The sequence below is a fragment of the Musca vetustissima genome, unplaced genomic scaffold (genome assembly GCF_032173495.1).
Source record: "Musca vetustissima isolate MV318-11 ecotype Yass unplaced genomic scaffold, APGP_CSIRO_Mvet_v1 utg2717, whole genome shotgun sequence".
Lineage (NCBI taxonomy): Eukaryota > Metazoa > Arthropoda > Insecta > Diptera > Muscidae > Musca > Musca vetustissima.
In genome coordinates, this window is record NW_026880900.1 from 216,531 (window position 1) to 233,754 (window position 17,224).

Sequence of the window (17,224 nt, forward strand, 5' to 3'; positions counted from 1 at the left end):
CAGCGTAATGAATAAGTTCTAGAATGATGTTTGCAAAGTTTCGTGAAAGTCGGTTCAGATTTCGATATAGCTCCCATATATAGTTTTGCTCGATTTAAGTAAATTTGCACGAAATTTGGCATAGCGTACTGAATTAAGTCTAGAGTGATGTGTGTTAAGTTTCGTGAAAATCGGTTCAGATTTAGATATAGCTCCCATCCGATTTAAGGTAATTGGTGCACCAAAGTCCCTATATAGGATACAACTGTTGAATATACCCAAAGTGGTGAAGGGTATCATATAGTCGGCCCAGTACGACTTTACTACTTTCCTTACTGGTTTCATATTGGTATACAGTACTTAACGTGATGGTATGGTAACATAATGGACATTTTCGAACACTGATATAAACACGTCATTTAAAAAACAAAAACAGAATAAAAGAGAAACAAAAACAACAGACCTATAATAAGAACAAGAAAAATAACAATAATAACAAATAAATAACGGATAGCAACAATAACCTCGACATATGCAATCACAACAATAACAGCAACAACAAATGGTTAAGGGCACTTTTATGCTTCAACAGCGAACATGACACCAGATATTACAACAAAACCGACGATAACGGGTGCATCCACAAGTGCAACAACTGTCGCCGCTGCAGTCGCTACCGGAAGAACAATGAAAGCAAAACTATCAGATGTAAAAATGCTGTCATCGTCGTCGACGTCGCTGTCAATATCAATGTCACCGTCAACGTCCAGTGTAAAGCGACATCTTTTGACAATTGAAAAGCTACGCAACCGTGTGCGTCAAATATTACAATGCGTAATTAATTTGCACATTGACATTTTGGTAAATATTAAAATAATTTTCATTTATTTTGCATTTTATTATAATTTTTTCATTTATGTATATGAGCATATGACACACTTTTACAATTTACAATTTAAGGAGGTAACACATAGGAGGATTTCAGGCATGGCATGTTAAGTTGACATTGTTTAATTGAAAAATAATAAAGAGGAACGACATCCAAATTCATGTTTGACTCTGATATAATGCATGCCTGAAATCTTCGTATGTGGCACCCCCTGTAGTCTATCATACGAGAGCAGTTCGGAAAGTTCTTAGTCTAGCACAAAAAACGCGGTATGAACAGAACAAAAATAAATGTTTTGGAAACTTCCATCTCTGTTATGAACACATGTTAAATTTTGTTTCGATCTGGCAGCTCCTACATATAGAAACTGGTGTTCAAAAAAGACGCATCCTCAATTTTTTACTCTGAAAGCACGCATTTCTAATTTTTCCATTGTAAAAAAATGCATTATTACACAGAATTATGCGTTTCGGGTCCAATATAAATATATCCATTGCATTTCCGAAGGTGGACCGATATAGCGCATCTTCGAACTTGACCTGTCTGCCGACAAAAGACGAATCTATGCAAAATGTTGGCGAACAATCGATTTAAACAATTTAATTTAATCGATTTAAAACATTTTCCAAACTTCCGAATATTTTGGAGTAACGTTATATGGGGTTTTGGTGTACCGTTGTATTGGTTGGCGATGTTAATAAACCTAGTTCGAAATCCATCCTATTTCGAAATCCGTTTGAATTTTCGGTTTCGGACAGTATAGTCCGCAACGAAACCAATTTTTTTATTTTCAAAAAAATTTCAATTTTTTCTTAAGGTAGAAACAGATAAGAGGAATCTCCTTTATTCTTTTACAATAAAAGAAACCAACTTAATTTTATTGTAAAAGAATAAAGGAGAATGGCGTCCAAATTCAAGTTTGACTCTGATATTCCTTTACAAATTGACATTTCATACGAAGCCGACTTAATAAGGCAGGCCTGAATCTTCGTATGTGTTTCCACCTTTAAAGTAAAAAAAAAGATTAAGGATTTCGGCATGTTCAAGGCCTCAGACCAATTTTCCAACTTTAAAATGAGTAGTTTGATATTTCGTTTTCTCCTGACAGTAATTTACAATGACAAACTGATCCGATTTAAGGTACTTTAAATGTCCACCTCATGGTTATAAATACCTTAAAAATTCCAGAAAAATTGTCCTTAGTAAAAGTATTCTGAAAATCAATTGTTCCATTTACTTTGGCTCTACACCCATTTTTTTATTTTTCCATGGTAATGGTAGTGTAGAATTGACATTCCGATAATAGTCTTTTATATAGTTTCAATTTATTATTTATTGTTTTCAATACAAAATAATTGCATGCTTTAAATCATCTCGTGAAACACAACCAATTATTTTTTGTAAACCATTTCATTGGAAACAGAATTAATCCATATAAGCGTCTACTGTTTGGCAATTGGATGGTCGTTTTAATTCTCGCAATTACATAATTTGACAGAAATTGGATTCGGCCAATGTTCCCCTGACATTTTAATTAAAAAATTCACATTAAAGTATTATATTGCAGTCAGTGTGCATTCCCTTTTTTGTAAAAAAATATATGTATATCAAACAACAATTAAAAGGGGTAAACCAAGTAAAAAAGGAATTTAAGAGCGGTCAGCTCGGACCTGTTACAGTACGTTCATTTCATTGCATAAATGTGAAATAAATCCTAATAAAGTAGGTTAACCCGGTAAAAAGTTATAATGTAAATGCCGTTTTATACCCCCATAATCAAATAGACAACGTAAACCTATCAGAGTAAAGGGTGAAACACATAAGATTACTTCAGACTTGGCATGTTTTTTTTATTGTAAAAGAGTCAAGGAGAACGGCGTACAAAATGAAGTTTTACTCTGATATTCCTTTATAAATTGATATTTCATACAAAGCCAACTTAACAGACAAATCCGGAATCCTCCTATGTGTTTCCCCTTAAGTAAGTTTCAAGGTGACTGTTAAAAATTTGGAATGGCGATTCCACAACCACAAATAAGATTCTTTAAACTGCTATTTCCGAATTTGTTTCCGAAATAAAACTTTTTTTAAAAGTTCTTTAAAGTTGGTTGGACTATAAATATTTAAATTATATCAGAATCCGTCAAGGACTTACTGTATTGTCTCCTTCATTGTAATCCTCCTCAGATATAACACGCTTATGCCAGTGTTTTTGTTTTTTCTCGAAATATTATTTTGAAGGCGGTGCCTACTTTAGATCGGATTTTGTTAAAAGTTAATTTGAAAAAATTATAAAAATTGGGTTTTATTTGGCTGAAAATCCTAATCTGCTGTATTTGAAAAAAAAAAACTCCACAAAAACCAAAAATCGGATAGTTTCGTCGATCGCAGTGTTAAAAATATATTCTTTATCAATAGTATATTCTTTATCCAAATAAAATTCTATGTTGATTTATGGGTACCCGTTTTCTGTCTGTCCATCTGTTGAAATCATGATATTTATGATAGAGCTCTAAAGTTTTGCACAGACGTTGCCATATAATGGTTATATTCGGTTTTTAGGCGATTTTGGACATGTTTTTCAGCCCTCACATAGGGGTCCAATTCGTTTTTCTAACGAATTGGGTTTGATTTGGTATTTTGGGTCCACATTTCATAGCACATGCTTGTACTAAAAATTATTAATATTGAACCATTTTTTTTGCAAAATAGTCAGGCATTGTCCGCCGAGGGGTAAGGCAGGAAAGACTATAGTTTCGGATCTCGCTACTGATCCTCATCAGTTCCGTTAGTTTTTTCTTGGGATATTCTCCCCAGAAGCTATTTATTGCTTATTTACAAACCATGTTTATGTTTAGCCCCTACGATCTCTGTACTAAAAAAAATAATTTCATTACCCAAATGCCCCATATTGAAAATTTTGAATGTCATCCTCATGTTCGAGTGTATAAAGATTTTTTTGTAATTATTTGTACCACACTGTGTACAGGGCATGGTATAATTATTACAAGGTAGGGCACAGGTACTTCTGATCACAATTTCTTTTCAAGGTGGCTTGTTCAATCAAATCAAAATACATATTTTATGTATGTGTGTGTATTGTTTTGAATACAATGTCAAATAAATTCAAAATAAATTGAAATAAACTCAAGTTTAATTGAAATGAAAATAAAGTTTTTAACACGTTCGTCTGGAAGTAATTACTTTGTTATGGATGAAACAAACATTTTATGGTATTCCCTACTGGATTTTGGGAAGAAATCATAACCTTTCATTCATTTTTCGCGTTTTTAGTTGAAAAATGTCAAATAAACACAAACATTTGTTGCGAATATTTATTTTATTTTTGTTGCGAATATTTATTTTATTTTTGGCCACACGTGCATAGTTGTTTTTTATACCCTTCACCACACTGTGGTACAGGGTATTATGTCTTTGTGCATATGTTTGTAACAGGCAAAAGGAAACGAGATAGACACATGATTCCTTTTGAGAATATGCATAGAATCACTTTCTATGTCGATTTATGCATGTCCGTCCGTCCGTCTGTCTGTCTGTCCATGTTAAAATGTAAACAAAGTACAGGTCGCATTTATGATCCGAATCGGATGAAATTTGGCATAGGTCACTTATTCGGCCCAAGGACGAACCCTATTGAAATTGGGAAAAATCGGTTCAGATTTAGATATAGCTCCCATATATATATTTAACCGATTTAATGTAAACGGTCCCTATATATCTTTCGATTTGCACGAAATTTGGTACAGCCTAATCATTTAAGTGTAGAATGATGTCTGCCAAGTTTCGTGAAAATCGGTCCAGATTTAGATATAGCTCCCATATATAGTTTTGTCCGATATCATGTAAATGGTGCCCAAAGTCTTTATATTTCTTCCGATTTGCACGAAATTTGGCATAACGTATTGAATTAAGCCTAGAGTGATGTCTGCCAAGTTTCAGGAAAATCGGTCCAGATTTAGATATAGCTCCCATATATAGTTTCGTCCGATTTCATGGTCCCTATATATCTCGATTTGCCGAAATATATACTGAATTGAGCCTAAAGCAGGGTTAACCAACCACCACATATGCATTTGCTTTGATTGTGTTTGTCTCACAGACAAGGCCCGTGGTGATCATTTTTCGTGCTTATTTAAGAAACAAGCGACAACACAAGCTCCTTCATCAATTGCTCATACGAGTAATCCCGTACTGGAATTAATGGTGAGCAAAACTAGAATGATGCACACAGAAAGCGCCCGCGGGCGCTGTGGTGGCGATGGTGGGCCTAAAGTGATGTCTGCCTTGTTTCGTGAAAATCGGTCCAGATTTAGATACAGCTCCCTTTTATTATAGATATAGCTAGGAACAAAACGTTCTGAAATTAGTATATCCTAACCTGTGACAAGTTTGTTTGAAATCGCTTTATATTTGGATAGAGCTTCCCGATTTCATGACATCAAATTTTAGGTACTTGGACATGCCCCAATGTCTTTATGGATAGATCTAGGTAGATTCACATTTATATATCCATATTTTATTTCATCCAATTTCGATTTGCAGGAAATTTGGCATAACGTACTTAATTGAGCCTAGAATGATGTCTGCCAAGTTTCATGAAAATCAGGTCGCATTTATGATCCGATTTAGATAAAATTTGGCATAGGTCACGAACCCAATTGAAATTGGTTCAGATTTAGATATAGCTCCCATATATATTTTCGTCCGATTTAATGAAAATGATGCACCAAAGTCCCTATATATCTTTCGATTTGCACGAAATTTGGCACAGCGTAATGAATTAGGTATAGAATGATGTGTGTTAAGTATCCTGAAAATCGATTCAGATTTAGTTATAGCTCCCATATATATTTTCGTCCGATTTAATGTAAATGGTGCACCAAAGTCCCTATATATCTTTCGGTTTGCACGAAATTTGGCGCAGCGTAATGAATTTACGAAGTTGACACGAAGTCAGGCGCCAACGAAACGAACTTCTCATTGGGGTCGTATCGCTGGTAACGTAAGAACTTCGAATTGTCACAAGAGACATTTGGGATTGAAAGGTTTTTTGTAAAGAAGCTATAAATAGCTTCTGGGGAGAATATCCCAACAAAAAACTAAGGGAACTGATGAGGATCAGCGGCAAGATCCGAAACTATAGTCTTCCCTGCCTTACGCCTTGGCGGACAATGCCATACATTCCCCACTAATAAATAGTTGTTTTTTATAAAAACAACAAACTGGGATTCAGCCTGACTATTTTGCTAAAACAAAAAAGTTATGAAAAATAAATGAAATGTTATGTATTTCAAATCAAAAGTTAAGAATTTCAAATGGAATTATTTAAATTTCAAATGGAATTTTTTTAATTTCAAATAGAATTTTTTGAATTTCAAATACATTACTTGTAATTTCAAATGGAAATTTGTGAATTTCGAAAGGTATTATATTAATTACAAATGAAATTCTCGAATTACAAGTGATATGTTATGAATTGCAAATGGAATTCTCAAATTGCAAATTGTATGTTGTGAATTACAAATGGAATTCTTGAATTACATTTGATATGTTTTGAATAACATGTGAAAAAGGTGTAGAACTGATGAAAAATTTTAAACTTTTTGGAGAAGAAAATTTTGAAATTTGATATGGATTTGAGTAAAGCACGTACGTAATTTCCAAATTGATTAATTTAAAAAGCTATTTTGTCAAAAACCTAATGGTTTTTGGTGGGTTTCCGATGTTTCTGACGTATGTATTATACGTGGGAAATGTATATCATTTACGTCACTATTTCTGACGGACCATTTCTGGTTTAAGTTTTCTGAAATCGTTGAAATCGGTTCAGATTTACATATAGCTTCTATAGCTGACCAAATTAAAAATTTGGTATAGGTTAATGTTCCTTTAAAAATGCGACGACTGTTAGGATTCATCTGTCGAATATACCCAAAGTGGTGAAGGGTATCATATAGTCGGCCCCATCCGACTTTACTACTTTCCTTGCTGTTTTTTTTTTTTTTTTTTGTAATTATATATTTTTTTCTATAAAATTATAAATAATTATAAAGAGTTTTTTTAGTAATAACTTTTTTTTGTAATTACATAAATATTTTTTGTTTTCTATTCTCCTTTTAGGTAATCGAATCGAATGTCAATCAACTGATAGACGACGTTAAAGAACTGAATGCCGATCTAATGGAAGTACAACGTCTGGACAATCTAATACAAACGCTTAGAGATTACAATGGACCCACCATATGCCATGAATGGCCTTTTCCTTTGGTCTGTCAAGGGACCATAGACGAAGCTGATCTTGCACAATCACTAAATACTAAAGAGATGTTTAATTCTTCCATTTCACAATAAAGAAATGGTTTTGAGATTATATGTTTTTTAATGTGGTAAACTATTTATGTTGTTGTATGTAGACGTTTTTTAAATATTCAAATAGACTGGTATTTTTAATTTTATCTGTTAATATAAAATTATGAATTAAATAAAGTAAATCATTTTTTTTCAAAAATATGTACACTTGCTGGGTTTTAGCAATCCTAAGAACTATTAAATATCCCATATGAACGGAATACCCGATATGAACCCTTATAAATCATATTTCTTTGTAACACCGAACAAATGTCGTTGTTGACCGACCACTGTACACGTCTATCGACAATTGTTCGCATCCTTGGATTCATTTCAATAACAATAAACAAAACATTATATTTAGAGTGCGTTGTGAGCTTTAAATTAAAAAAGAGAAAATGCAAAGAAATGAATATGGTAAACATCATCCGCAGCACCATAATCAACAGTTCATATGATTGTTCGGAAGATCAGCATTGCCACCGATAACCATAACTCGGTTTAATTCTTTTTTTACACGCCAAATAATTCGCATACGAATCTGTAAAACTGTGAACTCTTTGTCATAACCACAACGCGGCATTTTTTTTTAATTGTCAGTATACGAACTAACTATCTGAGTCAGATTTTTATGTGAACGACTTGCCTTGCATTGCTGGTCAATGATAATGAAAACAGACAATCTTTCAATGGTTTACGGTGAATATCCGCTGCGGTTTTTTTCTACAGACAGTAACAGATTGGCCACCAACCGATACGAAAATTAATTATATTTACATATGTACGCACATACATAAGTACACGCAGAACAACTTTTCAGGCTATTTCACATTTCATTTCATTTATTATCATCAACGTTTCTGTGGTCTTCCATAAGTCGTTTGTTTCGAATGGTGATCGAGTTACGAAGAAAACGAAGTCAAGCATTGATAACTTCATTGACATGGTAGACTCGAGCATTCAATTCGGTTTTAAAAACGTATGCAAAATCCTCCAAATACCGAAAATCGGGGAGACCGGTGTTTACTGTAATAATGGTCGCCTGTAGTATGCAATATTTTATCTCTTTGTATACCCTTCACCACACTATGTACAGGGTATTATGTCTTTGTGCATAGAGATAATCCTTTTGAGAATATGCATAGAATCACTTTCTGAGTCGATTTAAGCATGTCCGTACGTCTGTCTGTCCGTCCGTCCATGTATTTTTGTGAACTAATTACAGGTCGTCAGATTAATTATAGTTTCGTCAGATTTTATATAAGTGCTGCACTAAACTCCCAATATTGCTCCGATTGAGACAAAATTTTGCTCAGAGTACTGACATAGGTCCAGATTGATGTATGTGAAGTTTTGTTGAAATCAGATCAAATTTAGATATAGCTCCCATATATAGTTTCGTCCGATTTTATGTGAATGATGCACCAAATTCCCAATATTTGTCCGATTGAGACAAAATTTTACACAGAGTATTGAATTAGGTCCAGACTGAAGTCTGCGAAGTTTAATTAAAATGTGTTCAGATTTAGATATAGCTCCCATATATAGTTTCGTCCGATTTTATGTGAATGATGCACCAAATTCCCAATATTTGTCCGATTGAGACAAAATTTTCACAGTGTGCTGAATTAGTTTCACACTAATGTCTTCGAAGTATTGTTAAAATCGGTTCAGATTTAGATATAGCTCCCATATATATGTTCGTCCGATTTTTTTGTGAATGATACACCAAACTCTCAATATTTGTACGATTGAGCAAAATTTTGCATAGAAAATGCAATTGATGAAAAAATGATGTGTGATAAGGTTTGTTGAAATCGGTTCAGATTTTGATATAGGTCTTATATATATTTTTTAAATTGAATATAGAGTGACAACAAAAAACAATGGTTTTTATATAGCTCCCATACATAATTTTACTCGATTCCATACAAATGGTACACCAAAGAATCCAAGTCTGTCCGTTTGACATGCAATTTTTTATTGATTTCAGAATGGTATGTGTATGAGCTTTTTCAATTGGTTCAAATATCTATCTAGATAGCAAATTTGTTTTCGCCCGATTCCATCCCAATGATCCTCCAAAGATTCTATGTCTGTTCTATCTACAGGATATTGTAGATATTAACATCTCTTGTATGTACCCAAAGTGGTCAAAGGTATCACATAGTCGGCATGCACAGCGTCCTGAAATTACTGCAGGTCGACATCCGCGAAATATTGTTGAAATCGGTTCAGATTTATACATAGCTCCCATATATATTTTCGTCCGATTTTAATTAAATGGAACACCATACTGCCAATATTTGTCCGATTAAGACAGAATTTTGCACAGCGTACTGAATTAGGTCTGGGTTGATATATATTTATATATATATATATATATATATATATATGTATATATATATGGGCAATATTGCCAATTTTTTAATATTCCATTTTCAAAAAATCAGCTTTTTTGTTTTTGTGGCACATCAATGATTTTTGGTACACATATAGAGAAAAATGTTCTGACTCCGAAACCGTTCGCGATCAAATTTTTGGTTGATGCGCGCAAAAGTTATCGAGGTTTTAATTTTGGGCATAAGAAAAAAATCTTAAAATTACGCCGTTTATTATATTGACCAAAAACGTTGATATATATCTTCCTCCGTAAAATAAGAATATGAATATATTATAATAATCACGATAAAGTTGCACATATTCGCGAAATATGAAAAAAGATAAAAAAAAATATAGCAGATTACATCAATATTTTCATTATATTAATGACATACACACACCTAAAAATTAATTTAAAAATATCTACATAATCTAAACGCCATGATGAATCAAATGATATCAAAATCACACAAGTCCGTGTAGCGGTTTGTAAATCACAGCGACAACAAAACAAGATATTGAGGAAAACTATTTGTTTTTGGTTCGAAAAAATAATGTCATCATATTTATTTTTTTAATTGTAAACAAGAAATTTCAGAAAAAAATTTTGGGGTTATTTTGTATTTTACCCGAATTTCACCGAAAAATTGACATATATAATAATAATCACTTTTTGTGTATAAGTTTGCCTTGCGGATTATATCAAGACCCTTCTGATAAATCTTAGAATTCTATAAATAGGAATAAATCTTAAAATAAAATAATATTATGAAATATACATTTTAAATTGCGTGTAAATCGCGTAATTCTCAAAATCGTTTGATGCGCATTTTTGTTAACAAAGTACAGAAGTCGTATTTATGATCCGATATATATTTTGCGAAAATTTGGCACAGGTCACGTTACATTGAAGCCCAAAAAATCGTAAAACGCCAATAATTCCCGAACCATTGAAATTGGTGCACCTTAAAAAAAAATCGATCTATACCATTTCAAGATTTAGATATAGCTCACACATATATATTCTCTCTTTCCAATTTTTAATGTAAATGGTGTACCAAAGTCCCTATAAATATTTCGATTTGCAAAAAATTTGGCATAGTGTACTGAAATGAGTCTGGAGTGATGTGTGTAAAGTTTCCTGAAAATCGGATCAGATTTATATATAGATCCTATATATTTTTCTTCCGATTTTATGTAAATTGTGCACTAAAGACCCACACAATTTTGTACAATAAACTGTAGTTAATATAAGTTAACCTCTGCCATTCTCATTGAAATCGGTTCAGATTTTGATATAGCTTCTACATATATATTTTTCTAGTTTTATTTTACACAAAATTGACACAAATTTTGCACGTGTTTTTAAAGTTTTGAAATGTACCAAAATAAAGTTTGGAGGTCAATATCAGATTTGGACAGATCAATTAACCCAAAACTATATATATTTTAGTTCCCGATTTAAAGGTAATTTTGTCCCAGCTATGTTAAAAAATTGGCAATATTGCCCATATATATATATATATATATATACGATATATAGATTTCATTTAATGTTTAGGTATACCATTATACGGGGATCCTACCAATGCGAGACAAGATATTGATCACAAATGGAGCTACTGTTATATAGGGGCTGCTCCGAATCTTTAGCTAATATCATTAATATATAATAGGGAGATTTTCTGCCTACAAACTTTTAATTGAAAACCTTACCCAAAATCCCTAGTACCGAAATTTGGGAGGCGCTGTTTTAAGGCGGTTACCCGAAAAAGTGGGCCAAAATTAAATATTTTATATTAAAAACGAGTTTTTTCATCAAAGTGGATATAATTTGGCATATCAATTCCTGACCTTTTTTCAGAAATTATTCAATAAAGGTTAAAAAGTGGACCACCTAAAAGGAGGTCCTCCATACAAATGTTTCGTTTAATTTTCGGTATGTTGAAGTTCCTACCGCACATTTTCGACCTGAGAGTCTGTAATTTAGAACATAATTTTTTCAGAGCATGACAAATCTACCCCCACATAAAGCAATAACATAGTCACCATATAAAGGTTTCGATCGATTTAAGGAATTTTGAAAGCGCGACATGAAAAGTTCGGCCCGGCCGAACTTAAAGACGTTTTAAGTTGTTGTTGGTACGTTGAGTATCTGAAAGTTCGCAACACCTCATGGTGGAGGTTATTATAAAAAGTTCGGCCCGACCGTACCGTTTATGAACTCGGCTTTACCTTTTTGATGTGTGTCGAAATTTCGTTTGGCCCCAGTGTATGACATGTAAACAAAATTAAATGAATGATTTGTTGTATTTCTAGTTCAGCACAGGGGAAAAACTATAGCAACCGTACATACAAATAAAGGCACAACGTCAAACAAACAAATATTAAAAGAAAACTCATATTGTCAGTCAGAATTTTATTCACTAATATCTAGTATCTCAGTTACTGAGTTCAGGACAATTGTACAACAATAAAATTTCAGAATTCTTTTGTAAAAGAAAGCTGATTGTATTGAATTGATCAATAGCAAAAAACTAGTTATCTACTAATCTAAAACAATGACCAACACCTTTTTTAGTAAAAATGTGAGTTTGTGTTAACACAATAGAAAATTGCCAACGGGACACACAAAGGACCATAAAAATGAGATCAAAAAACAAGTGCTGATACCATATTTCGGGTGGAAATGTGATTACGAAATCGTATTGCATTTCATATTTGTGAAATGTCTATATCAAAAATCCGTGTGAGATCTGCCATAACAAAAAATTCCAATCCGAACAATGAGGCATATAATATTACAAATTCCCCGCTGTCTGGTAAACCAAATAAAACAACTGACCGCACGACCACACCCACTCCTACTGGCAATATTTTACAACATCAGGACACACCCAAAAAAATACAAAAGCAAAAGTCAAATTTCGCATCTGTTGCTGCAACAAATGCTAAGAAAATATTACAAAATACCAGCATGGCTGCCATAGCAGCCGTTCCAATATTAACCGGTCATGTAACAAACACTGCCATGGCGAAAATTAGCATCCATAAAAGTGTACTACCTCAGAACACGGGAAACACAATGACAACCACAAGTTTGCTGAAAATAGAACCATTTGTTCCTAGTTTAAATGCCACACGTCCACCTTATAATAACAATACTAGTAGTAGTAAGACTATTAGACGTTCGTATAGCACTTTATCTACAGCTGCCCTGAAGAAACGCATGCACACAAATTTCGCCATAAATCTGGCAGGTTCGGCAGCTTCCCATTATGATGGCAGCAGTGTTGGAAAACTGACAACCTCGCCAACGCCGAAAATGCTAAAATTGAAAGCCGCCCATCAAACACCCAATGTACGCAGACGACCACCACTGCGTGGCAATATGAATCGTCAACGCTCCAAATCAACATCTTCATCGAACTCGGCCTCAAATCGGCCTAATACATCTATGGCAACAGTGAGCGCACTCAACATGGTTACACCACCCAGCTGTACTACCCCCAACAGTACGATTGTCATACCGCAACCCAATGGCATTTGTCGCATACAACGCCATGCCAGAGACCAGGAAAAGCTACCCGATCGCATTAATTATGATAAGCGTGGACTAACCGCAATACCCATATTTGAAAATGAGCCAAATTTACGATTGTTGTCGCTACAGCATAATCTCATCAATACATTCCACATACCCAAGGAGGAAACGCAAGAGGTGGAGCAGGTAACGAAAGTGAACGCGAACATGGACATTTCCAAGGAAAATCAACAACTCCAACGCCAATTAAATAGCCAATTACCAATAAGCCATGATAAATTTAGTTTGCCCATAAATTCACCATCTCATGATTTAAATAATCGACCATTGGTACATCCATCCTCCTCCTCCTCCCCGATGGCACTGAACAATGTAAGTAATGTGTATGGCGCTGCAAAGTTGAACTCCTCCTATGTGGCGACACAGAAAAATAAGCTGTTGCAACGTTCCGCCAATTTAAACCACTTAAATCTACAGCAACCTACCAACCAACAATTAGCCTGCAACACTTCTATGCGTTTTTCAATGCGTAAGTCAAAAAGTTTTGTCAACAATTTCCAACTACAATATCAACTAAATAAACGGAACCTGAAAAATCTCAACACGAAAGCTGTTTTCAAAAGACTGGAGAATTTCGGTAATTTAAAAAGTTTCGACTCGGCCTCTTCGACAGCCACCACAAGTAACACCACCACCCTTAGCACCATCGACGCATCTGCAATCTCGTCTAACACCACCGACTCACCCGGTCCCGAAAACGAGGACCATAACATCGATGTCGCCAGCTCCGAACTGGAAATAAAAAACAAGCAACTGCTCATCAGTTATGGCAATATTTTCAGCAACTTGGTTTTTCTCGACTTGTATGACAACCAAATTGAACGCATATCCAATTTGGATGGTCTCCGCTCACTCAGCGTTTTGCTTTTGGGTAAAAATCGCATTTCCGACATTTCCGGATTGAGTTCTCTAAAATCGACACTAAGAGTCTTAGATCTACATGGCAATAAAATATGCTCCATTGCCAATAAGATCAATTGCCTGCGCGAGTTGAAGTCCCTGAATTTGGCGGGCAATCAGATACGTCAAATCAATCACAACGATTTCATGGGTCTTGCTAATCTCAAGGAGCTGAATTTGAAACGAAACAAATTAAAGCGCATTAATGGCTTTCAACATCTGTGTGCCCTGGAACGGCTGTGGCTGTGTCACAACGATCTACACAAGGTCGATGATATGTCCAGTGTAGCCCAAGCACCGAATATCATTGAAATCACCATCGAAAATAATCCCGTATCGCTGGCCGGTGATTGTGTATCGTTTCTGGTTAGCCACCTGCCGAAGTTACAAAGCCTTAGTCAAATGCCCATAACGGAGCAGGTGCGCGAAGCAGCCATGATCTGGCGCAACAACAAAGAATTATGCCAGCAGAATAATCAGCAAGGCAATAAGGAAGCCTTCAATTTGATACGGCGTGAAGAAATTATTTCCAATGCCCGTACCAATTGGGAGCTACTTAGGTCTCAACAATTCCTACAAAATTCCCCATCAGCTACTACTAATACCACCACCCCTACCAGCAGTGGCAAATGTGTCAACAAATTTAAAGGCCATAAACGCAACAACAACGAACTGGAAAAAATCAATGAAACCAATGAGCAAAGCTATGAGGAATTTATAAAACTACCACCCATAGAAGCAGCCACGGCTAGCGACGATAAGTCCGTTACAAGGGATGAACATAATTCGTCCGCAGCCTCCAGCTTAGGGCCCAATGTCAATTCGTCTTCCAGTTGTTATACATCTGCCGATGAACAGGAGGCCGAAGAAGATAAGAACCCAACAAATCAAGCTGCAATATCACCGCCAAATACACCCATCGATCAAATGAACGTCGAATCGAAGGCTATCAATGCTCCCACTCTAAACATTGAATTTCCTCTGGGCTCATCTGACTGCCACAACATGTCGCAGCATCAGACTCAAAATTCAAATCAAACATCCTTAATAAATGCAAATCCATCTTCAAATACTCCAATGTCATTGATGGCCACTACAACGTCAGTGACCAAGCCAAAGCCGTCTGCAGCCGCAACTTCTGTGGGCAAACGTCATATACCTGTGCCTTTAATGAGATCACAGACAATTGTGGGTACTGGTGGCTTCAATGGAGGATGTGCGATTAAAGCAAATGCCAATATGAGCAACAGCAACAATAAACCCCAAGTCAACATTACCACCACAATTTTGACCACCAATAACAACAACAGCTGCAACATTTTACGCTTTCAATCGGCCAAACTGAATACGACTAATGCAAGCAATCAGCAACAGGCAGCCGCAGCAGCAGCAACTGTTCCCCAGCAACATGTAACTTCACCACACCACATAATGCCATCAACATCCGTAAATGAGGATGCCAGTCCAGCTAGTAGCTGCAATTCAACAGCAGCATCATCATCAACAACAACAATGAATGTCAACAAGCTAAGCCCGATGACTACAACAGCAACAGTATATCCGGCATGCACAAATCCCAATTCCAATGGCGTAACAGCAACATCATCGAAAGTCACTGCCATTGAACGTGAACGTGAGCAGGGCGGTGATTATTTGATTGAGATTTGTGGTCGTTATCTAAACATTTATGGCCAGGGTGCTTTGCGTTTTATCGACAAACTGTGGAATCCCACAAAAGCCAATGATGTTCATACCTTAAATTTTAGCTACATCAATTTCAATAACATCACAGCCATATTGTCACGCGTAAAAGTCCGTTTCCCGCATGCCGAACATTTCGTTTTCCGTGAAACGAACATCCATTGTCTGGGCCAATTAAATGCTCTGGCCGAACTGCAGGGCCTTACCTCGCTCAATATCGATCCGGAGGGCAATCCGCTGACCAACAAAGTACTGTGGCGCCAATATGCCATTTATCGCCTATCCCATTGGGGTCTTAAAACGTTAAATGGTCTCGAAGTAACAACGGAAGATGTTGACCAGGCCAACATCATTTATGCCGGTCTTTCCGATTTGATACTCTGGTCAATGCCCGATGCAATGCTGCATCCCTTGCTGGCACGTTTACGTTTGGATGAGTCGTGTTCGGCTAGTAAAATGCTGCCCAAGCAATGGCTACTGAAACCGGACAACCGGTCTTTACGTTTAGTGGTTGGCAAGGAGGCACTGCAATGGAAAAAGTCAATTCATGCCAACCCCCACCACCACCATCACCCGCAACAGCCAGAGCCACATATCCTTCCCACACCCCAACAGGTGAGGCAATTACAATTGCAATTTCTTCAGGCAGCAACAGCCAGTGATTTCAATCAACAATCATTAGTGTCATCGTCGGCATCGTCTGCGCTGCCATCGCTATCACCTTGGTATACACAGGCCAACACTACCTCATTATCCAGCTCATTATCTACGCCAGGTAACGTGGTGGCTGGCGCATCGTCATCTATGGCAACATTAACACAACGGGAACGTGGTAAAATCCATTTCACCATTATTATGGAAAATACTTGTCATGCCGTAGAGAAACTACACAAATTGGAACAGCTATGGCCCATGATGCTGTTGAATATTGTACGCACCACCCTATTAGACTATTCACAATTGGACGTGTATATACGTGATCTAATGGCCGAAATAATGAAGTGAAGCAATCGATTTGAGTTGAATATTAAATTTGACCGAAGTTAAAGGAGTGCAAATTTATTTCACATATGTAAATACTTGGGTACCTAGCATATATACATATATCGTCATCATAAATGCAAACGGACGTAACTACACTTTTACAGATTTTACAGGAGAAGCAAAAAAAAACTTTATGAAATCTATAAAAGTGGATCATTGCTCGAAATTTTTTCATAGTTTAACCGCACTCTAGAGCCGTATTTATTTTTTGAAAAAAAAAATTTTGGCTTTTAAAGGTTTTATGTCAGTTACGTCCTTTTGACTTGATATTTCCTGAAACAAAAGGACGTAACTACAACTCAGTTGTAGTACAACAAAATTAATAATAATTATCCGAATGAGACTAAAATGTGTAC

At 35.6% G+C, this 17,224-nt stretch overlaps 2 protein-coding genes across 2 annotated transcripts; both read left to right on the forward strand.

Annotated features, from left to right (window-relative positions):
• The first annotated feature begins 576 nt into the window (after positions 1-576).
• On the forward strand, positions 577-7,240 carry LOC133326810 (uncharacterized). Its single transcript, XM_061535414.1, has 2 exons — positions 577-840; positions 7,010-7,240. Exons 1-2 carry the CDS (start codon positions 577-579, stop codon positions 7,238-7,240), a joined length of 495 nt encoding a protein of 164 aa, XP_061391398.1.
• Positions 7,241-12,347: 5,107 nt separating this feature from the next.
• Positions 12,348-16,829, forward strand: LOC133326811 (uncharacterized). Its single transcript, XM_061535415.1, has 2 exons — positions 12,348-16,444; positions 16,583-16,829. The coding sequence occupies exons 1-2, from the start codon at positions 12,348-12,350 to the stop codon at positions 16,827-16,829; spliced, it is 4,344 nt and encodes a 1,447-aa protein (XP_061391399.1).
• Positions 16,830-17,224: the final 395 nt, after the last annotated feature.

Coding starts and splice junctions, on each gene's coding strand:
- LOC133326811 (XM_061535415.1), top strand. CDS start 12,348: ATGTCTATATCAAAAATCCGTGTGAGATCTGCCATAACAAAAAATTCC. Junction 16,445..16,582: donor CCCACACCCCAACAGGTGAG/GCAATTACAATT, acceptor CTCATTATCCAG/CTCATTATCTACGCCAGGTA.
- LOC133326810 (XM_061535414.1), top strand. CDS start 577: ATGACACCAGATATTACAACAAAACCGACGATAACGGGTGCATCCACA. Junction 841..7,009: donor ATTTGCACATTGACATTTTG/GTAAATATTAAA, acceptor TTCTCCTTTTAG/GTAATCGAATCGAATGTCAA.